The sequence below is a fragment of the Esox lucius genome, chromosome 8 (assembly GCF_011004845.1).
Source record: "Esox lucius isolate fEsoLuc1 chromosome 8, fEsoLuc1.pri, whole genome shotgun sequence".
In the NCBI taxonomy this organism is placed as follows: Eukaryota; Metazoa; Chordata; class Actinopteri; order Esociformes; family Esocidae; genus Esox; species Esox lucius.
In genome coordinates, this window is record NC_047576.1 from 9,849,098 (window position 1) to 9,866,454 (window position 17,357).

Here is a 17,357-nt window from a genome sequence, read left to right on the forward strand (position 1 = left end):
TGAGGAGGACAATTACTTTGAGGGAACTAAGTGTTCACCACTAACATCCCTCTGTGTCTGAGGAGACTGTATGTAGGTCAGCGGACATGACGCGGAGACAGAATGGTGGTCTCATTCTCCACTACTAGGCAGAGCTGGAAGACCGGCCTCCCACTCTCACCTCCAGAACACTCATTTCCAATCACCAGCTAATTGTGATCCATTTCATTAACTCTCTGTAAATGTGGCAAAATGATGGTAACACCGGTGTAGATGAACAGTTATCGGTTTCCTTATGTGGTCTCAGTAGAAGTATTGAAAACATACATATGAAATGGTATCAGTTTGATACAAACACAGTAATATAAATAATAAAAAACAAGGAATAAATACAATATGCTATGAATAATAACTATTTATAGCCATCGCAAGGTTTTCTGTGTCTCCCAGTACAGTCTCAAGAGCATGGAGGAGATACCAGAAGGGCCCGTTACACGAGGAGAGATGGACAGGGCCGTAGAAGGGCATCAACCCAGCAGCAGGACCGGTATCTGCTCCTTTGTGCGAGGAAGAACAGAAGCAGCACTGACGGGAGCCCCACAAAATGACCTCCAACGGGCTAGTGGTGTGCATGTTTCCGACCAAACTGTCAGACTCCATGAGGGTGGCACAAGGCCCCCACGTCCTTTAGTGGGACCTGTGCTCACAGCCCAGCACCATGCAGCTCACTGGCCAGAGAAAACCAGAATTGGCAGGTCCCTGTTCTCTTCACAGATGCGAAAGAGTCTGGAGATGCCGTGGTGAACGTTATGCTGCCAGCAAGATCATCCAGCATGACCAGTTTGGCGGTGGGTCAGTGATGGTCCTTGTAGGGAGGCATGTCCTTGTAGGGTCGCAGAAGACCTCTACGTGCTAAGCCAACAGTACCCTGACTGCTGTTAGGTACTGGAATGAAATCCTCAGACTCATCGTCAGACCTCCTGCTGGGGCAGTTGGCCCTGGGTTCCTCCTGGTGCAGGACAATGCTTGGCCTCATGTGGCCAGTGTGTGGGCAGTTCCTGGATGACGAAGGCATTGATGCCATTGACTGACCCTCATGTTCCCTAGACTGGAATCCAACTGAGAAACTCTGGGATGTTTTGTATCAGCACATCCAACGCTGCCAAGTACCGCCACAGACTATCCCAGAAGCTCATTGATGCCCTGATCCAGGTCTTGGAGGAGATCCCCCAGGACATCATCCGTCGTCTCATCAGGAGCATGCCGATGTTGTCGGGACACGACTGAGTCACATTATGAGTTGCCATGATGAAATTAACAGAGTTTGGAACAGCCTGTGATTTCAATTGTTTACTCAGGTTTTTGGTGCGAGTATGAATCCAGCCCTCAATCAGTTGATTTTGGTTTCCATTGAGCGTTGTTACGTCATTTTGCTCTCAACGAATTACACAATGTACAGTAAAGATTTTGATCTTTAATATACTGAGTTTGAGACCCGATGTGTGATTTAGGTGTTCCCTTAACATTGAGCAATGTAGATAAAAAGCATTCATCTTTGTGATAAGTTTAAAGTGCATCAGTATACGTGTCCACATGTTATGCCTGTAAGTGTACGTACACTGTATGTTAATGTACAAAACCAAAAGTTTGGGGTCACTTAGAAATGTCCATGCTTTTGAAAGAAAAGCCAATTGTGTCCATTAAAATAACATAAAATTAATCAGAAATAGACATTGTTAATGAGTTGTTCAACTCATTGCCAATGAGCAGTGGGTTCAATTCTGTGGTCCGAAAGGAACTGCAGGTGGCCCGCAACATTTCTTCTTTAAAAATGATCATCCAAAACACATAACAGCTGCCTAATACAGCAGAAAACAACACTGCACTGCCCAACCCTATTAGCCTGTGTTGATGGGTCTGATCGGGAGAGTTTAATAGCAGCCAGGGGAGAGCAGCGGACATAATGGGCATTTCCAGGAATACCTGGTGATCTCAATGCGATTCCTTGAAGTTCTACAGCAGAGGCTCAGTCATCTCCAATGCAATAAAATGCAAATTAATTATTTAAAAATCATACAATGTGATTTTCAGGATTTTTGTTTTAGATAATGTCTCTCAGAGTTGAGATGTACCTATGATAAAAATGTGGCAGGTTTTCCTACTTACAAAGCATGTAGAGGTCAAATTTTTATCATAGGTACATTTCAACTCTGAGAGACAGAATCTAAAACCAAAATCCAGAAAATCACATTGTAGGACTTTTAAATAATTAATTTGCATGACATAAGTATTTGATCACCTACCAACCAGTAAGAATTCCATCTCTCAGACCTGTTAGTTTTTCCTTAAGAAGCCCTCCTGTTCTCCACTCATTACCTGAATTAACTGCACCTGTCTGAACTTGTTACCTGTATAAAAGACACCTGTCCACACACTCAATCAAACAGACTCCAACCTCTCCACAGTGGCCAAGACCAGAGAGCTGTGTAAGGACATCAGGGATAAAATTGTAGACCTGCACAAGCCTGGGATAGGCTACTGGACAATAGGCAAGCAGCTAGGTGAGAAGGCAACAACTGTAGGTGCAATTATTAGAAAATGGAAGAAGTTCAAGATGACGGTCAATCTCCCTCGGTCTGGGGCTCCATGCAAGATCTCACCTTGTGGGGCATCAATGATCATGAGGAAGGTGAGGGATCAGCCCAGAACTACACTGCCAGGACCTGGTCAATGACCTGAAAACAGCTGGGACCACAGTCTCAAAGAAAACCATTAGTAACACACTACTCCGTCATGGATTAAAATCCTGCAACGCACTCAAGGTCCCCCTGCTCAAACCAGCGCATGTCCAGGCCTGTCTAAAGTTTGCCACTGACCATCTGGATGATCCAGAGGAGGAATGGGAGAAGGTCATGTGGTCTGATGAGAGAAAAATTGAGCTTTTTGGTCTAAACTCCACTCGCCGTGTTTGGAGGAAGAAGGATGAGTACAACCCCAAGAACACCATCCCAACCGTGAAGCGTGGAAACATCATTCTTTGGGGATGCTTTTCTGCAAAGGGGACATGACAACTGCACCGTATTGAGGGGAGGATGGATGAGGCCATGTATCGTGATATCTTGGCCAACAACCTCCTTCCCTCAGTAAGAGCATTGAAGATGGGTCGTGGCTGGGTCTTCCAGCATGAAAACGACCCGAGACACACAGCCAGGGCAACGAAGGAGCATCTCAAGGTCCTGGAGTGGCCTAGCCAGTCTCCAGACCTGAACCCAATAGCAGATCTTTGGAGGGAACTTAAAGTCCGTATTGCCCAGCGACAGCCCCGAAACCTGAAGGATCCCAAGAAGATCTGTATGGAGGTGTGGGCCAAAATCCCTGCTGCAGTGTGTGCAAACCTGGTCAAGAACTACAGGAAACGAATGATCTCTGTAATTGCAGAGAGGTTTTCTGTACCAAATACTTATGTAATGCAATAAAATGCTAATTACTTAAAAATCATACAATATGATTTTCTGTTTTAGATTCCGTCACCCACAGTTGAAGAGTACCTACAGACTTCTACATATATATATCACACACACACACACACACACACACACACACACACACACACACACACACATCTCCAGAAGCCAGCTTTTGTGGGTTTTTTGTATGTTAGTTTGAGTTTAAACTGTAACTGTTGGGAACAAAGTAAAATTACGACAGTACAGTCAGATTCTAGTCAGCTAGTGAGTGGCGTCAGACAGACGCAGGCAAGTGCTGTTGTTTCTATTACCATGGTAACCTCCTTTCAGGCGCAGCTGAACATTTCCAATCTGCAAGATTTTGGCTTAGAGTAGACTCAGGTGGGGTCACAAGATTTCACATCATTACACAGCACACTGAACTGTTATGTCCAGGAAAAGGATGAAACTGCCATGTCCCGGAAAAAAACGTTTTCCTTCTTTATCATGTGCTTTGCTTTCCTCCGTCTACTCAGGTGTGTGTATAGTTTCTGTTTGGTTGGAGTTATGAACAATTTGTATGGATGGGGTACAAGAGGAAGGAATCCTTAGAAAAGTCCTCTATAGCCCCCACAGAGAGTTACATCCTCGCCAGCTGGCATATTTCCATATAAATGATCAACACCAAAACAATACATGAAATAGAACTTGAAATGCCAAATCGAGCAAGCATGTTACTGTGCCTAAAATGTAAAGTCCATAAAAAAGTCTTTCCCAACCCATAAATAAAAATGTCAATCATCAGGCAATAATCTGCCAAATACATCAATATGTATTCAGCGACTACATTGTTAACCAATGAAAATAATAAAACATGGTTAATAAATCACTTTGCAAGGACACCATTCTTCTATTCTCTTTCTAACCATTCTTGTAAGCAAACATTCTTGCCATAAAGTACCATGATGTTAAATTATCAGATGACGAACGCAATGATGACATAGGACTATGTTATAAACATTTCACAGTAGAGGATCTTGGTTCACTTTTCCCAGGTCAACCAGTAAATGACAGTTGGTAGGTACAGTATTAGCTGTCTTGTTAACATTATATTAAACCAATTACATAATATATGTGCAACTGCCCCAATTATTTAACTAACACATTTTTTTGAAACATGATGCTTTTGCATTGTTAGAACTGCAATTTTATTTAATGCATGTAAGAATACAACAAAGTAAACAATACATTCCGCTTCGGGCAGGACAAAGGCTTGTATATTGAATTGCAAACTAGAAAGCTAACTGCTATTTGTATATACTATAGGGTGATGCCTTAGTTTGTATTGCTGGAACTGCAGAGTTATCTAACTATTGGACAAACATAGTAAATGCTATATTCCCCTTGAGTCTTGAGTCAGAATACTCCAAATAAGCTAACTAGCTTCTAACCTCAAATTGTGTGTAACATCATGTCTTTGTACTGTTAGAATTACAGCTTAATTTTATCCATCTCATAATACAAGAAAGTAAATGATATATTCACAACCCCAGGAAAGGTGGATTTCACCAAAACATAATTTCAGTTCTAACTATACCTTTAACTTTGTTTTCGGCCTTTCTTACCCATGACTGTTATGTGATTGACTGGTCTAGCATGAATGACACTTCTGGTACATGAAACTTGACAGAAAGTATTGAACAGATAGGAGATCCACCAGGGGCGTGAAGTTTTTTTAATGTCAGTCTCTAATCCACTGGATGTTGCTTACAGAAATGAAGCATTTCAAGGGATTCAGACGGGTGTTTCTCTTGTATTCACCTCCAAGGGCACCGTATGCAATGTTTTGCTTCCCTATGCCATTTATACAAAAGTGACTGACTGAGGCTTGACTCCTCCCTTCCTTCCATGCCTCGTGCATGCCAGACACCCACCAGCAGGCCTTATCAAGCCACATGCAAAGGTGCATACTTTTAAGTGATAGAGTGTGTCAAAAATAGGGTGGTTAGGCTATGTGTGTGAGGGAGAAACAGAGTGAGTTTTGGGTGTGAAGGAGTGTGAAGGAGTATGCTAGTGTGACAGAGAAAGGGAGTCAGAATGTTGATAAAACCCTCCCCAGTCGCCCATTCAAAGTCCTATCTGTGCCCACTCATTAGTGCGATCATGGCTCAGGGTCAGAGAAAGAGTCTGAGAAAATAAGCCACCATGCACAGTCAGGCAGACAGGAATGTTATTCAGCTAGCTAGCAGTCTTTTACCCACCACCATTTCTGGGAGTCTGACTCCATTAGAATACATTAAAGGTTATTAGTCATAGCCTGGACCCAAATCAGCTTGTGCATTTGCCTACTCCCAAGTCATTGTCAGGCCAAACTGCTTTTCAGGAGAATTCCATAGGGTGTTGGCAAGATAGCAGAAATTGACTGGCACCCGGGGTAGATTAGTCATCTACCAAGCACAGAACTTCAGATTAAGCTAGTCACCTTGGGCCATACTTCGGGGCACTTCCTGTGAGTCATCCAAAGTAAAATTGCAATGAACATCCCATACGGAGTACGTGAGCAAAAAAAAAAAAGTATACAGTGAGCGAGACTGAACTGTAATTCTAAACAGATTTAAATGTAAAAAAAAAAAATCTGTTAACCACACAGATCTTCTCATGTAATTATCTGTATAGTGGGACATACTGTGAATACCCAGGAAAAGGAAAACGCCAGAAACAGATTTCCTGTTACCTTGAGGCATGATGTGGTGCATGGCCACAGACAGGAAGAAGATGGCGTCGCTGTAGTAGGCTCCGGAGCCAGCACTGAAGTGCTTCTGCATGGCCTCCACGATGGGGAAGAGCTTTTGGGTCAGGACCGCCACATCATGGAACCCCACCTTCACCAAAAACAGGGTCAGTTAATCACATCAGAAACGGGTCATTCAGACATCAGTCGTTTAGAGTTAATGCTGATAAACTGTACGAGACACATGCCCTTGACCGTAATGGCATTATTACTCAGATTGCAGTGGGAATGTGCATATTGTAAGGACGGAGCCAAATCAAACGCCCTCCTCCCTCCAGGAGCACCCTGTCCCCAGGATCAGTCCTGCCGCTCCCAGATCACATGCATCTCCCTCCAGATTATTGCAAAAAAGATTTTACAGTGATTTATTCCTGCAGAAACTAATATGTTCAAACTTACGCCAAAGTATGTCTGTTAAATGCTGCTGCACTGATGTGTGTGTGTGTGTGTGTGTGTGTGAGGAGGGAGAGGGTAGGGCTGAAGGTATTAGGCAATAAGGGAGAAATGTTAAATCAGATCTGTGTGCTTGGGATGAGTAGACAAAATAATGTAATGTTCCATAACTGATTAAGGTAAGCCTCCCCTGCATCTAGCAATGAAATCAGTAGTGGAGAAGGTATTATGGAACAACAACACAGGCCTAGCTTTGGAGATGGAACTCTTATGAAAGCCTTTCTTCGGTACAAATAAGTATTGTGATATGAACTGGCTGGTTCAAACTTGTACTACCACTAAGGCGGCCTTATCGCATATTTCATGGCATTCAAAAAGGGCTCCCAGAGCTTGTTTTTGCACTTGCACCTAGTGTTAGTCATGAAGATTGATTGCATGTTTTACAGTTATATTTGGCAAAGAAAGCCAACTTTCATCAGTTTTACACAATTCATAACTGCTTCCTGTCTTTAATGTTTTAATGTATTCCAATCATAACATCCTTCTTTAGCGTTCAGATATTGGGATGGACAACAATTAAATAGCTTAAAAGACTGTGCATTCACCAAACTGTGTGCACGTTTGGGATGTAACCGCGATACTTTCAGCATAGTTTGATAATGGAGGCACATAAGGGTGAAAAACCCTGTTGTTCTGTCCCTGAACAAGACTGTTTGCACTAATTGCTCCAGAGTCATTGAAGTAAATACAAAGGTGTTTGTAGCATACTTGTAAAATAAAATAATAATAAAAGAAAAATAAAGTTCAATGGGTATGCAGACTGAATGGCTTGCTTATTTTAACGTCACCCAGTGAGCATTATATGGGCACAGCCGGAATTTACATTGGAAGTTTTCAAGAACCTCATCAACAACACAACATTATGTCACTCCTTCGTTGTCAATTAGCCAGGTGCAGAATGTCAATCACCATTACCATCGGTCAATGAACAAAGCACATGAATGAACATTCCTCATCCCTGTTTAAAATATAGGCGCACTCTCGTAATGATCCCAATCCCTTTCACTCTCCCCAGCAGAGCACACCATGCCACGTGTCTGCCATACACCTGCCCATCAATGGGCAAAGGTATATACTTAAGTGATTGAGTGTGTCAAAAACAGGGTAGGTAGGCCATGTACAGTGGATTATGGAAAGTATACAGACCATTTTCCCAGATCATTCTAAATGGATTAAACAGATTTTTTTTTTTTTCATCAACACACACATGCATGCGCGTATGGTGGCCAAGCTAAAAACAATATTTTGGGAACGGTTTACAAATGCTTCCAGGAATATACCATTTACAGACGTTTTCAGGCCCCATTACTCAAGTCATTTGTTGAAGAACAGCCTCAAATCTTCGTGTTCTTCTGCAGACCAAAGAATCCAATCTTGGTTTCATCAGACCAGATAATCTTATTTCTCATGGTGTGAGGTTACTTTTGGAAAACTCCAAGCCGGCTGTCACGTGCCTTTTACTGAGGAGTGACTTCCGTCAGGCCAATCTACCATAAAGGCCTGATTGGTGGAGTACTGCAGAGATAGTTGTCCTTCTGGAAGACGCTACCATCCCCACGCAGGAACCCTTTGGTACCCTACCACTCTCTCACTTTGACCGTTGAGAGGACACACAACAAAATTTTAATTTATTTATTTTATATCTAAGCTATGTTCTGCATGGAAATGTAAAATGCATAAGAGCTGGAATTAGCCAACTGTAAGTGTGAATATATCTTCTCAACCCACAGATGGCAGACTACTGCAAAATACAGTACCTACACCTAAGGCAGAACTACTCAACAAATCCCTTGTATTATATAACACAGGAGAATTGTACTAAATTCTTCAGTTAATACGCTCAGTTCAGTTGTACAGTGCCAATACATTACCTACATTTTCTTTTGACTAAAGAAAACTAAAAAATTATTATAAATATAAATGAGTCAATAATAAGAATCATGTTTTGGCCAAGATAGTTTGGACATTAACTACTTCACAGCCGAGGAGGTTAAGCCACCATTATGTACAAAGCACTGGGATAAATACTTGCTTGAGGAGAGGGGAGCTTTACCAAATTAAAAAGCCACTCTGTATTAAATCCTATGTGACATTAGAACAGGGGCAGCTGGTTGTCAGTATGCCTTCAGCACGCAACAGGACTGATTAAAAAAAATAAATAATAATAATAATAAAAAACACACCACCCTGGTGGTCCATGGCATAACCACAATTATCCCATTAGATCTACTACTCGGCTATAGGGTTGCTCACTAGGTCAGAGATATTCAAATTTCCAGTTACAATAAATGTTTTCACTGAAACCCCTTAATCAGGGACTTATTTAAACCTGGGATACCAGATGGATGCAATTAATGATTAGGTAGAACAGAAAACCAGCAGGCTCTGGTCCTCATAGGTTTACATTTAAATACCCCAACATTTTAATTACCTAACAATATTGGTAAGAAGTCACAACTTCATCTATAACATACTGCAGTTGGCCAAAAAAGTAATATTCAGTTTGAATACCTGCCTAACTGTTGGGCAATAAATTAAATCAAGCAGATCACTATGCCAACGGGGCCTGATAATAGAAAATATGGCCTAGATCTCATCAATTACTGAAACATTCAACCCACCCACAACACACCCACCATTCATCCCAAAAATATTTGATGATGCTCAATGCTCTTCCTAATTCACAGCACTTTTAAAGTAGGCAAAAAGCAGTAGTAATTATAATTAATGGGACTATTATTTATTTATATATATTTGAAAAACTTTTTTAGATTTATATTGTTTATGCCTGGACATAAAAACAATATAATGATTCCATCCACAATCTCCACAACGCAGAAATGAGTCTGGGAACTTCCCAAAAATGGCCTTTATGGGAGACTGATTCCATGCTATGTTTGACACAAGCTTAATACAGCACATCATCCTGAAAACACAATTTTGCTATGAGGATGCTTCCATATGTCAGGGTCTGGAAAGCTGGTGAAGATAAATGAATGCAAAGTGCAGATAAATCCACAAAGAAAGCCTGAAGTCTGCAAGAGACTTGGGACTCAGGGATTAATCTTTCAGCAGGACAACGACCTCAAACAAAAAGCCGAATACACACTGGAGTGGGTTAAAAAAAAAAACAACACACAAATAAACCATGAAACTATGTAGTAACCAAAAGTGTTAAACAGATCAAAACATATTTTTAATTCTTTCAAGTAGCCACCCTTTGCTTTGATGAAAGCTTTGCACATTCTTGGCATTCTCTCAACCAACATGAGGTAGTCACCTGGAATGCAATCCCAACTGTTATGAAGGAGGAATACCCACATGAATGAGAAGATCTTGAAGGAGGAGTACCCACATGAATGAGAAGATATTGAATTAGATGTCCAAAGATGCAAAATCAAAATTAGAATTTGCGTTGATTTTTGTCTCCTGATGTGATTACAATATTGTTATAAACTTAGAACCTATTTATATTTTCTGTTAAAATGACTAACTTGTGATTTTTTTAATAATCAGGAAACTAATTCACCCCGTTCAATACTAGCTTAGGTTTGCCTGACAATGAAAGACAAAACTTGTTTCTCACAGAATTTTCTTAATTTCTACGGTTTCTGTCTCACATCATGCTTTCCTGGGGGGGTGCCTTTCCATTGGAGAACACCCACATCTTCAGGCACCAATAAACAGCTGCTTCATCCCATGTCAGGGGCTGCTGGTAAGGCAGAATGTCACGGGACCAGCCTTTCAAGACCTTATTAAAACAGCATTACTCTGTTGTGCCATGGCCAAGGGGACTGGAGCATGTTCCCATTGGTAGCGAGAGAGTGAGAGAGGGGAGAGTTAAATGAAGATGGAGTAATCTGTCCCTCTGGCTCTCAGCCATATATACTAAACTGAGCAAACCTCCACTCAATTCCAAGCAGAGGATCAGCCTAAGCTAATGCAGGGCCTCAACATCCCCAATCAGATGATGAAATGTTACGAGGGACATGCCTGGCTGGCGATTTAGGATTTTTTTTTTTATTTATTGAGGCAAATAAACAACTTGTTAATGTGATTTGTGCCATTGCGTTCAGATAAGTTAATTAAAGAATGAATTTAAATGAATAACCACATAATATCTATATATCTATATCTCTATATAAAAATCTCTACAGTGGGGAGAACAAGTATTTGATACACTGCCGATTTTGCAGGTTTTCCTATTTACAAAGCATCTAAAGGTCTGTATTTTTATCATAGGTACACTTCAACTGTGAGAGACGGAATCTAAAACAAAAATCCAGAAAATCACATTGTATGATTTTTAAATAATTAATTTGCATTTTATTGCATGACATAAGTATTTGATCACCTACCAACCAGTAAGAATTCCGGCTCCGGCTAATAATGAGTGCATACACAGACCTGTTAGTTTTTCTTTAAGAAGCCCTCCTGTTCTCCATTACCTGTATTAACTGCACCTGTTTGAACTCGTTACTTGTATAAAAGACACCAGTCCACACACTCAATCAAACAGACACCAACCTCTCTACAATGACCCAGACCAGAGAGCTGTGTAAGGACAGCAGGGATAAAATTGTAGACCTGCAAAAGGCTGGGATGGGCTACAGGACAATAGGCAAGCAGCTTGGTGAGAAGGCAACAACTATTGGGGCAATTATTTGAAAATGGAAAAAGTTCAAGATGACTGTCAATCTCCCTAGGTCTGGGGCTCCATGCAAGATCTCACCTCGTGGGGCATCAATGATTATGAGGAAGGTGAGGGATCAGCCCAGAACTACACGGTAGGACCTGGTCAATGACCTGAAGAGAGCTGGGACCACAGTCTCAAATAAAACCATTAGTAACACACCATGGTCATGAATTAAAATCCTGCAGTGCACGCAAGGTCCCCCTGCTCAAGCCAGCGCATGTCCAGGCCTGTCTGAAGTTTGCCAATGACCATCTGGATGATCCAGAGGAGGAATGGGAGAAGGTCATGTGGTCGGATGAGACAAAAAATGTAGCTTTTTGGTCTAAACTCCACTCACTGTGTTTGGAGGAAGAAGGATGAGTACAACCCCAAGAACACCATCCCTACCGTGAATGATGGAGGTGGAAACATCATTCTTTGGGAATGCTTTTCTGCCAAGGGGACAGGACGACAGCACCGTATTGAGGGGAGGATGAATGGGGCCATGTATCACGAGATCTTGGCCAACAACCTCCTTCCCTCGGTAAGAGCATTGAAGATGGGTCGTGGCTGGGTCTTCCAGCATGACAACGACCCAAAACACACAGCCAGCACAACTAAGGAGTGGCTCCGTAAAAAGCGTCTCAAGGTCCTGGAGTGGCCTAACCAGTCTCCAGACCTGAACCCAATAGAAAATCTTTGGAGGGAGCTGAAAGCACATATTGCCCAGCAACAGCCCCGAAACCTGAAGGATCTGGAGAACTTCATCTAAATTAGACTAGGTCAGAAGTATGACCAGATGGACAAAGACAGCAACGGGCCCCCCAAACCAGGTACTCCGCAGATGTGGACCAGGACCTCATGTCCTCCTAAAGTTTAAAACTGGAGTAGACTAGTAAAATTCAGACAATGATTTATAGTGGAGGAGAACTTAGTGGGGAAGGAGAACTGACCCAATCCCCCAGCACAATAGTATAGCAGCGTAAGACCTTGGAACTGAGACGGGTGGGTCCGGCGACATTGTGGCCCTAACAGGGGAGGCCCCGGACAGGGCCCAACAGGCAGGAAATCAATCCAGGCATTGCCAGGCATCAACCAAAGGGACACCCACCAACCGCAACCACCCTGAATGAGGGCTGAGTATTGCCAGCAGAGTACAGCCCAATTGCACAAGTGCGCAACAGAGAGACAACAACACGCCAGTGACTCTTTCCCCCGAAAGGGGTTTGCATTTCTAACCTTAAATCGGCAGATCATTCCACAGTAGTGGAGCTCTATGAGAAAAGGCCCTGCCTCTGGCTGTTTGTTTAGAAATTCTAGGTACAATTAAAAGGCCTGCATCTTGCGATCGTAGGTTACGTGTAGGTATGTATGGCTTGATCACTTCCGCAAGGTAAGTAGGAGCAAGTCCATGTATTGATTTATAGGTTAACAGTAAAACCTTAAAATCAGCCCTAACCCTAACAGGCAGCCAGTGTAAGGACGCTAGTACAGGAGTAATGTGTTCCAATTTTTTTGTTCTAGTTATGTTCATCAAAGGAGAGGTCAGGGTCAAGGGTAACGCTGAGGTTTCTTACAGTTTTTTGGGATACGACCATGCAGCCGTTGAGGTTCACAGTGAGATCTGCTAACAACACTATTTCTTGGGTCCTAAAACAAGCATTTCTGTTTTTCTTGAGTTTAAGAGTAAGAAGTTCTGTCATCCACTTCCTAATATCTGAAACGCATGCTTCCAAAGTAGCTAATTTTGAGGCTTCTCCATGCTTCATTGAAATATATAACTGTGTGTCATCAGCATAAGTGAAAATTTACATTGTGATTTTGGATTACATTGCCCAGAGCAGCATATATAGTGAGAATAATAATGGGCCCAGAACCAAGCCTTGAGGAACACCAAAGCATACCTTTGACTTGCTATTTTTAGTGAGTTTGGTACACATCCGGAGGAAAGGGATCAATTTATTATGTTCAACATTGACTGACCTAGCACAGGAAATAGCTCCTTAAGTAATTTTGTTGGAATCGGGTTTAGCTGACAGTTTGTGGGTTTAGAACTCATTACAAATTTAGTGAATGTGTGGAGCGATACGGTAACGAAAAATGCAAGTGTCCACATTGACACCTGGTCAGGGAGGTTTTTAGGACATTTTTAGGACAACTGAGATTTAGAGCACCATAACTATTTAAGGAGGAGTCAGTTATTTGTTTTCTAATGGTGATGCTTTTCATCAAAGTAGTTCATGTATTCAATACAATTCAACACAACTGAAGTGAAGACCCACTTCACTTGTTGAGCTTTGCGTTTTCAGGTTGGAGAAATAAGCTGATCGAGCTGACATGAGTGATTTTCGGTATTGTAGTGTACTGTCTATCCAGGCTAGTCTGAATACTTACAACTTGGTGGAGCACCACTTTCACTCCAATTTTCTGGAGGCTTGCTTAAGTGCTCTAGTATTGTCTGTGAAAATCAGTGATGTGTTTGAGAGTACATTTATATTTTCTGTCATAAATATTAGCAACACCCCCTCCTTTTCGGGATGCACGAGGGATATGATCACTAGTGTAGCCAGGAGGAGAGGCCTCATTTAAGGCAATTAATTCATCAGGCTTTAGCCACGTTTCACATAAACCAATAACATCTAGTTTATGATCAGAGATTAATTAATTTACTGCAACTGACTTTGGAGCAAGGGATCTAACATTTAGGAGTCCCATTTTGAGATGTGAGGTGCATCAAGCTATGGGGATGGTTCTCTGTGTCAGGGCCTTGGAAATCTTATTAAGATAGGATGAAATGGATGCAGCAAAGTAGAGAAATCCCGGAGGAAAACTCAGTATGAAGCAGGACCTCTATCCAATTGAGTATTGTTGGAGAGGGAGAGACGTACGTATGTATATCTCTCTCTCATATATGTATGTATGTATGTATGTATGTATGTATGTATGTATGTACACTCCCCTAAAGGATTATTAGGAACACCATACTAATACTGTGTTTGACCCCCTTTCGCCTTCAGAACTGCCTTAATTCTACGTGGCATTGATTCAACAAGGTGCTGAAAGCATTCTTTAGAAATGTTGGCCAATATTGATAGGATAGCATCTTGCAGTTGATGGAGATTTGTGGGATGCACATCCAGTGCACAAAGCTCCCGTTCCACCACATCCCAAAGATACTCTATTGGGTTGAGATCTTGTGACTGTGGGGGCCATTTCAGTACAGTGAACTCATTGTCATGTTCAAGAAACCAATTTGAAATGATTGGAGCTTTGTGACATGGTGCATTATCCTGCTGGAAGTAGCCATCAGAGGATGGGTACATGGTGGTCATAAAGGGATGGACATGGTCAGAAACAATGCTCAGGTAGGCCGTGGCATTTAAACGATGCCCAATTGGCACTAAGGGGCCTAAAGTGTGCCAAGAAAACATCCCCCACATCATTACACCACCACCACCAGCCTGCACAGTGGTAACAAGGCATGATGGATCCATGTTCTCATTCTGTTCACGCCAAATTCTGACTCTACCATCTGAATGTCTCAACAGAAATCGAGACTCATCAGACCAGGCAACATTCTTCCAGTCTTCAACTGTCCAATTTTGGTGAGCTCGTGCAAATTGTAGCCTCTTTTTCCTATTTGTAGTGGAGATGAGTGTTACCCGGTGGGGTCTTCTGCTGTTGTAGCCCATCCGCCTCAAGGTTGTGCGTGTTGTGGCTTCTCAAATGCTTTGCTGCATACCTCGGTTGTAACGAGTGGTTATTTCAGTCAAAGTTGCTCTTCTATCAGCTTGAATCAGTCGGCCCATTCTCCTCTGACCTCTAGCATCAACAAGGCATTTTCGCCCACAGGACTGCCGCATACTGGATGTTTTTCCCTTTTCACACCATTCTTTGTAAACCCTAGAAATGGTTGTGTGTGAAAATCCCAGTAAGTGAGCAGATTGTGAAATACTCAGACTGGCCCGTCTGGCACCAACAACCATGCCACGCTCAAAATTGCTTAAATCACCTTTCTTTCCCATTCTGACATTCAGTTTGGAGTTCAGGAGATTGTCTTGACCAGGACCACACCCCTAAATGCATTGAAGCAACTGCCATGTGATTGGTTGATTAGATAATTGCATTCATGAGAAATTGAACAGGTGTTCCTAATAATCCTTTAGCTGAGTGTATGTACTAGATGAAGTGCAGCAGAGATTTCTGATCTGTCATATGGTTTGGAAGAACAACACTGCCACCCTGTGTTAAAGAACAAACCTGTTCAATTGGAGCGTTGGAACTCCTCAAAGCAAGACCTATGATTGCCAGGTTAGGGTTTACTCCTCTAAAAGGATTAAGCAGACTAACATGGCTGTATTTACACATGCTGTCAAATTAATATATTCTGCACAGATTGGTTAACCAATCAGATTGGCTCTGAAAAATCAGGGGTTACCGTTTTTTCTCCAATTAATGGAGAAAAATATCAGAAAGGGGTCTGGCTCTGTAACCTTATGGACTAATTAGTGAGTGATTATCTTGGTAACAAGTACATCAATGCTTCAAACACTTACCTCATACTGAAATGTTGCATCGATGAGCAGCTCCGGGAGCATCCTCTCACAGAGCTCTCGACTGGCAGCATCGCTTACAAAATGAAAGACCAGAACCTCTTCATCCAGGAAGAGGCCGTGTTTTGCCATTGATAACATGGCCACCCTGAACTTCTCCTGAAGGCCCCGGCTCTTGTCTACTTTGGTAAACATCATGAGGGCATGGTAATACTGGGTGACCTTGGGACCACTGTCAGACCTCCTTGCCCATCCTTTGTCATTGTCCTCTTCCTCACCCCTCGCCTCCACCACCTTCCCTTCTTCAGGTTGAAGCAGCTTTGTGTCCAAGGAAAGGTCTGCATCGTTACGGTTGGTGTTGTGGCTGGCCTGGGTCTGCTTAATACGCTTGGTGGTGCTTGAGAAATCGTGTCTCTCTGAGCCAAAGTAGTAGAATGCTACGACGGCCAGTGCAGCAGCGAGAAGGAGAACAAACTGATAGGACCTGAATGTACTGATCCTACCCATAGTGCTGACAAGAATTCGCAGGATTCCCATGCTGTAGCTCCCACAGATGAGTGCAGAAGCCTTTATATTGTCAAAGCCTGTAAAATGTGTAGATGAACTTTCTGGATCCTTCTTGTGCTGTCACACCCATGTTTGTTTCAGAACGACAGATAACTAGTTTGGTCCACATCTTTACCTGGTTGATTTTTCCGTTTACTATAAAGGGAAAGAAAGCATTCTGAGTAAAATCACATTAAATGTTGCGAAGTGCAAATTAAACTTGAATAGCCCAAAATGTAGGTCAATCCCATAAACGAAATATTTTTACCATTATTGAAAAACTGCACTGCAGACACTTTGTAGATAGATAAGGGTTAACAGGGCTCTTTATTATTGCGCGTAGTGTTTTGTTTTCGCCACCAACGATTTTACAGTGACGTACCCTGTTCTATCTGGGGCGACACTTTCAACAGATTAATGTTAAGTTGCTAGCGCTATGTCCTCCTCCACAATAACACTAATCAAAAAACACTAACGCATTTTGAATAAAGCACATTAATTCACTTACCATTTGGTGTTGGAGAACTCTAGAAGTAGACACCGAGCAAGTTGTGAATCCTGACTTGAACCATGCAGACAGTGTAGATAATTGTACAAGACAGTTAGCTACTGTAGTTCAGGTAGCCTAAAGATGCACACATATTGGAAAAAGCAATTGGCATACACAAAATACACATCACGAATGCAGCGATGGACCGCAACATATTCCACTGGTGACACGTACATAACGTGTCAACTCGAAGTACACCACATCTCCTTAAAATGTGTATATTGAAAGGATTGAACCTCCGTGAAACAAAAGACTAACCAAGCGTTTCCGTGTTAACAGAGTACTAACACTTCAGAATAAGAGTCCTGTCCAGAAAAGACGCGACGTGCTGGCAGCGCCACCTGTTTAGAAACTCCACCCACAG

General features: G+C 42.2%; 1 protein-coding gene across 2 annotated transcripts in view; it reads right to left on the minus strand.

Annotated features, from left to right (window-relative positions):
• xxylt1 (xyloside xylosyltransferase 1) overlaps window positions 1-17,357 on the minus strand; it is a 36,768-nt gene extending 19,411 nt beyond the window's left edge. Inside the window, exons 1-4 of one of the 2 annotated variants that reach the window (XM_020049419.2) lie at window positions 17,252-17,357; window positions 16,952-17,068; window positions 15,901-16,599; window positions 6,160-6,307 (exon numbers count right to left, since the gene is read on the minus strand). In XM_020049419.2, coding sequence (XP_019904978.2) covers window positions 6,160-6,307; window positions 15,901-16,434 — 682 coding nt within the window. In that variant the 5' untranslated portion in view covers window positions 16,435-16,599; window positions 16,952-17,068; window positions 17,252-17,357. The other variant, XM_010871427.3, reaches the window with a different exon arrangement.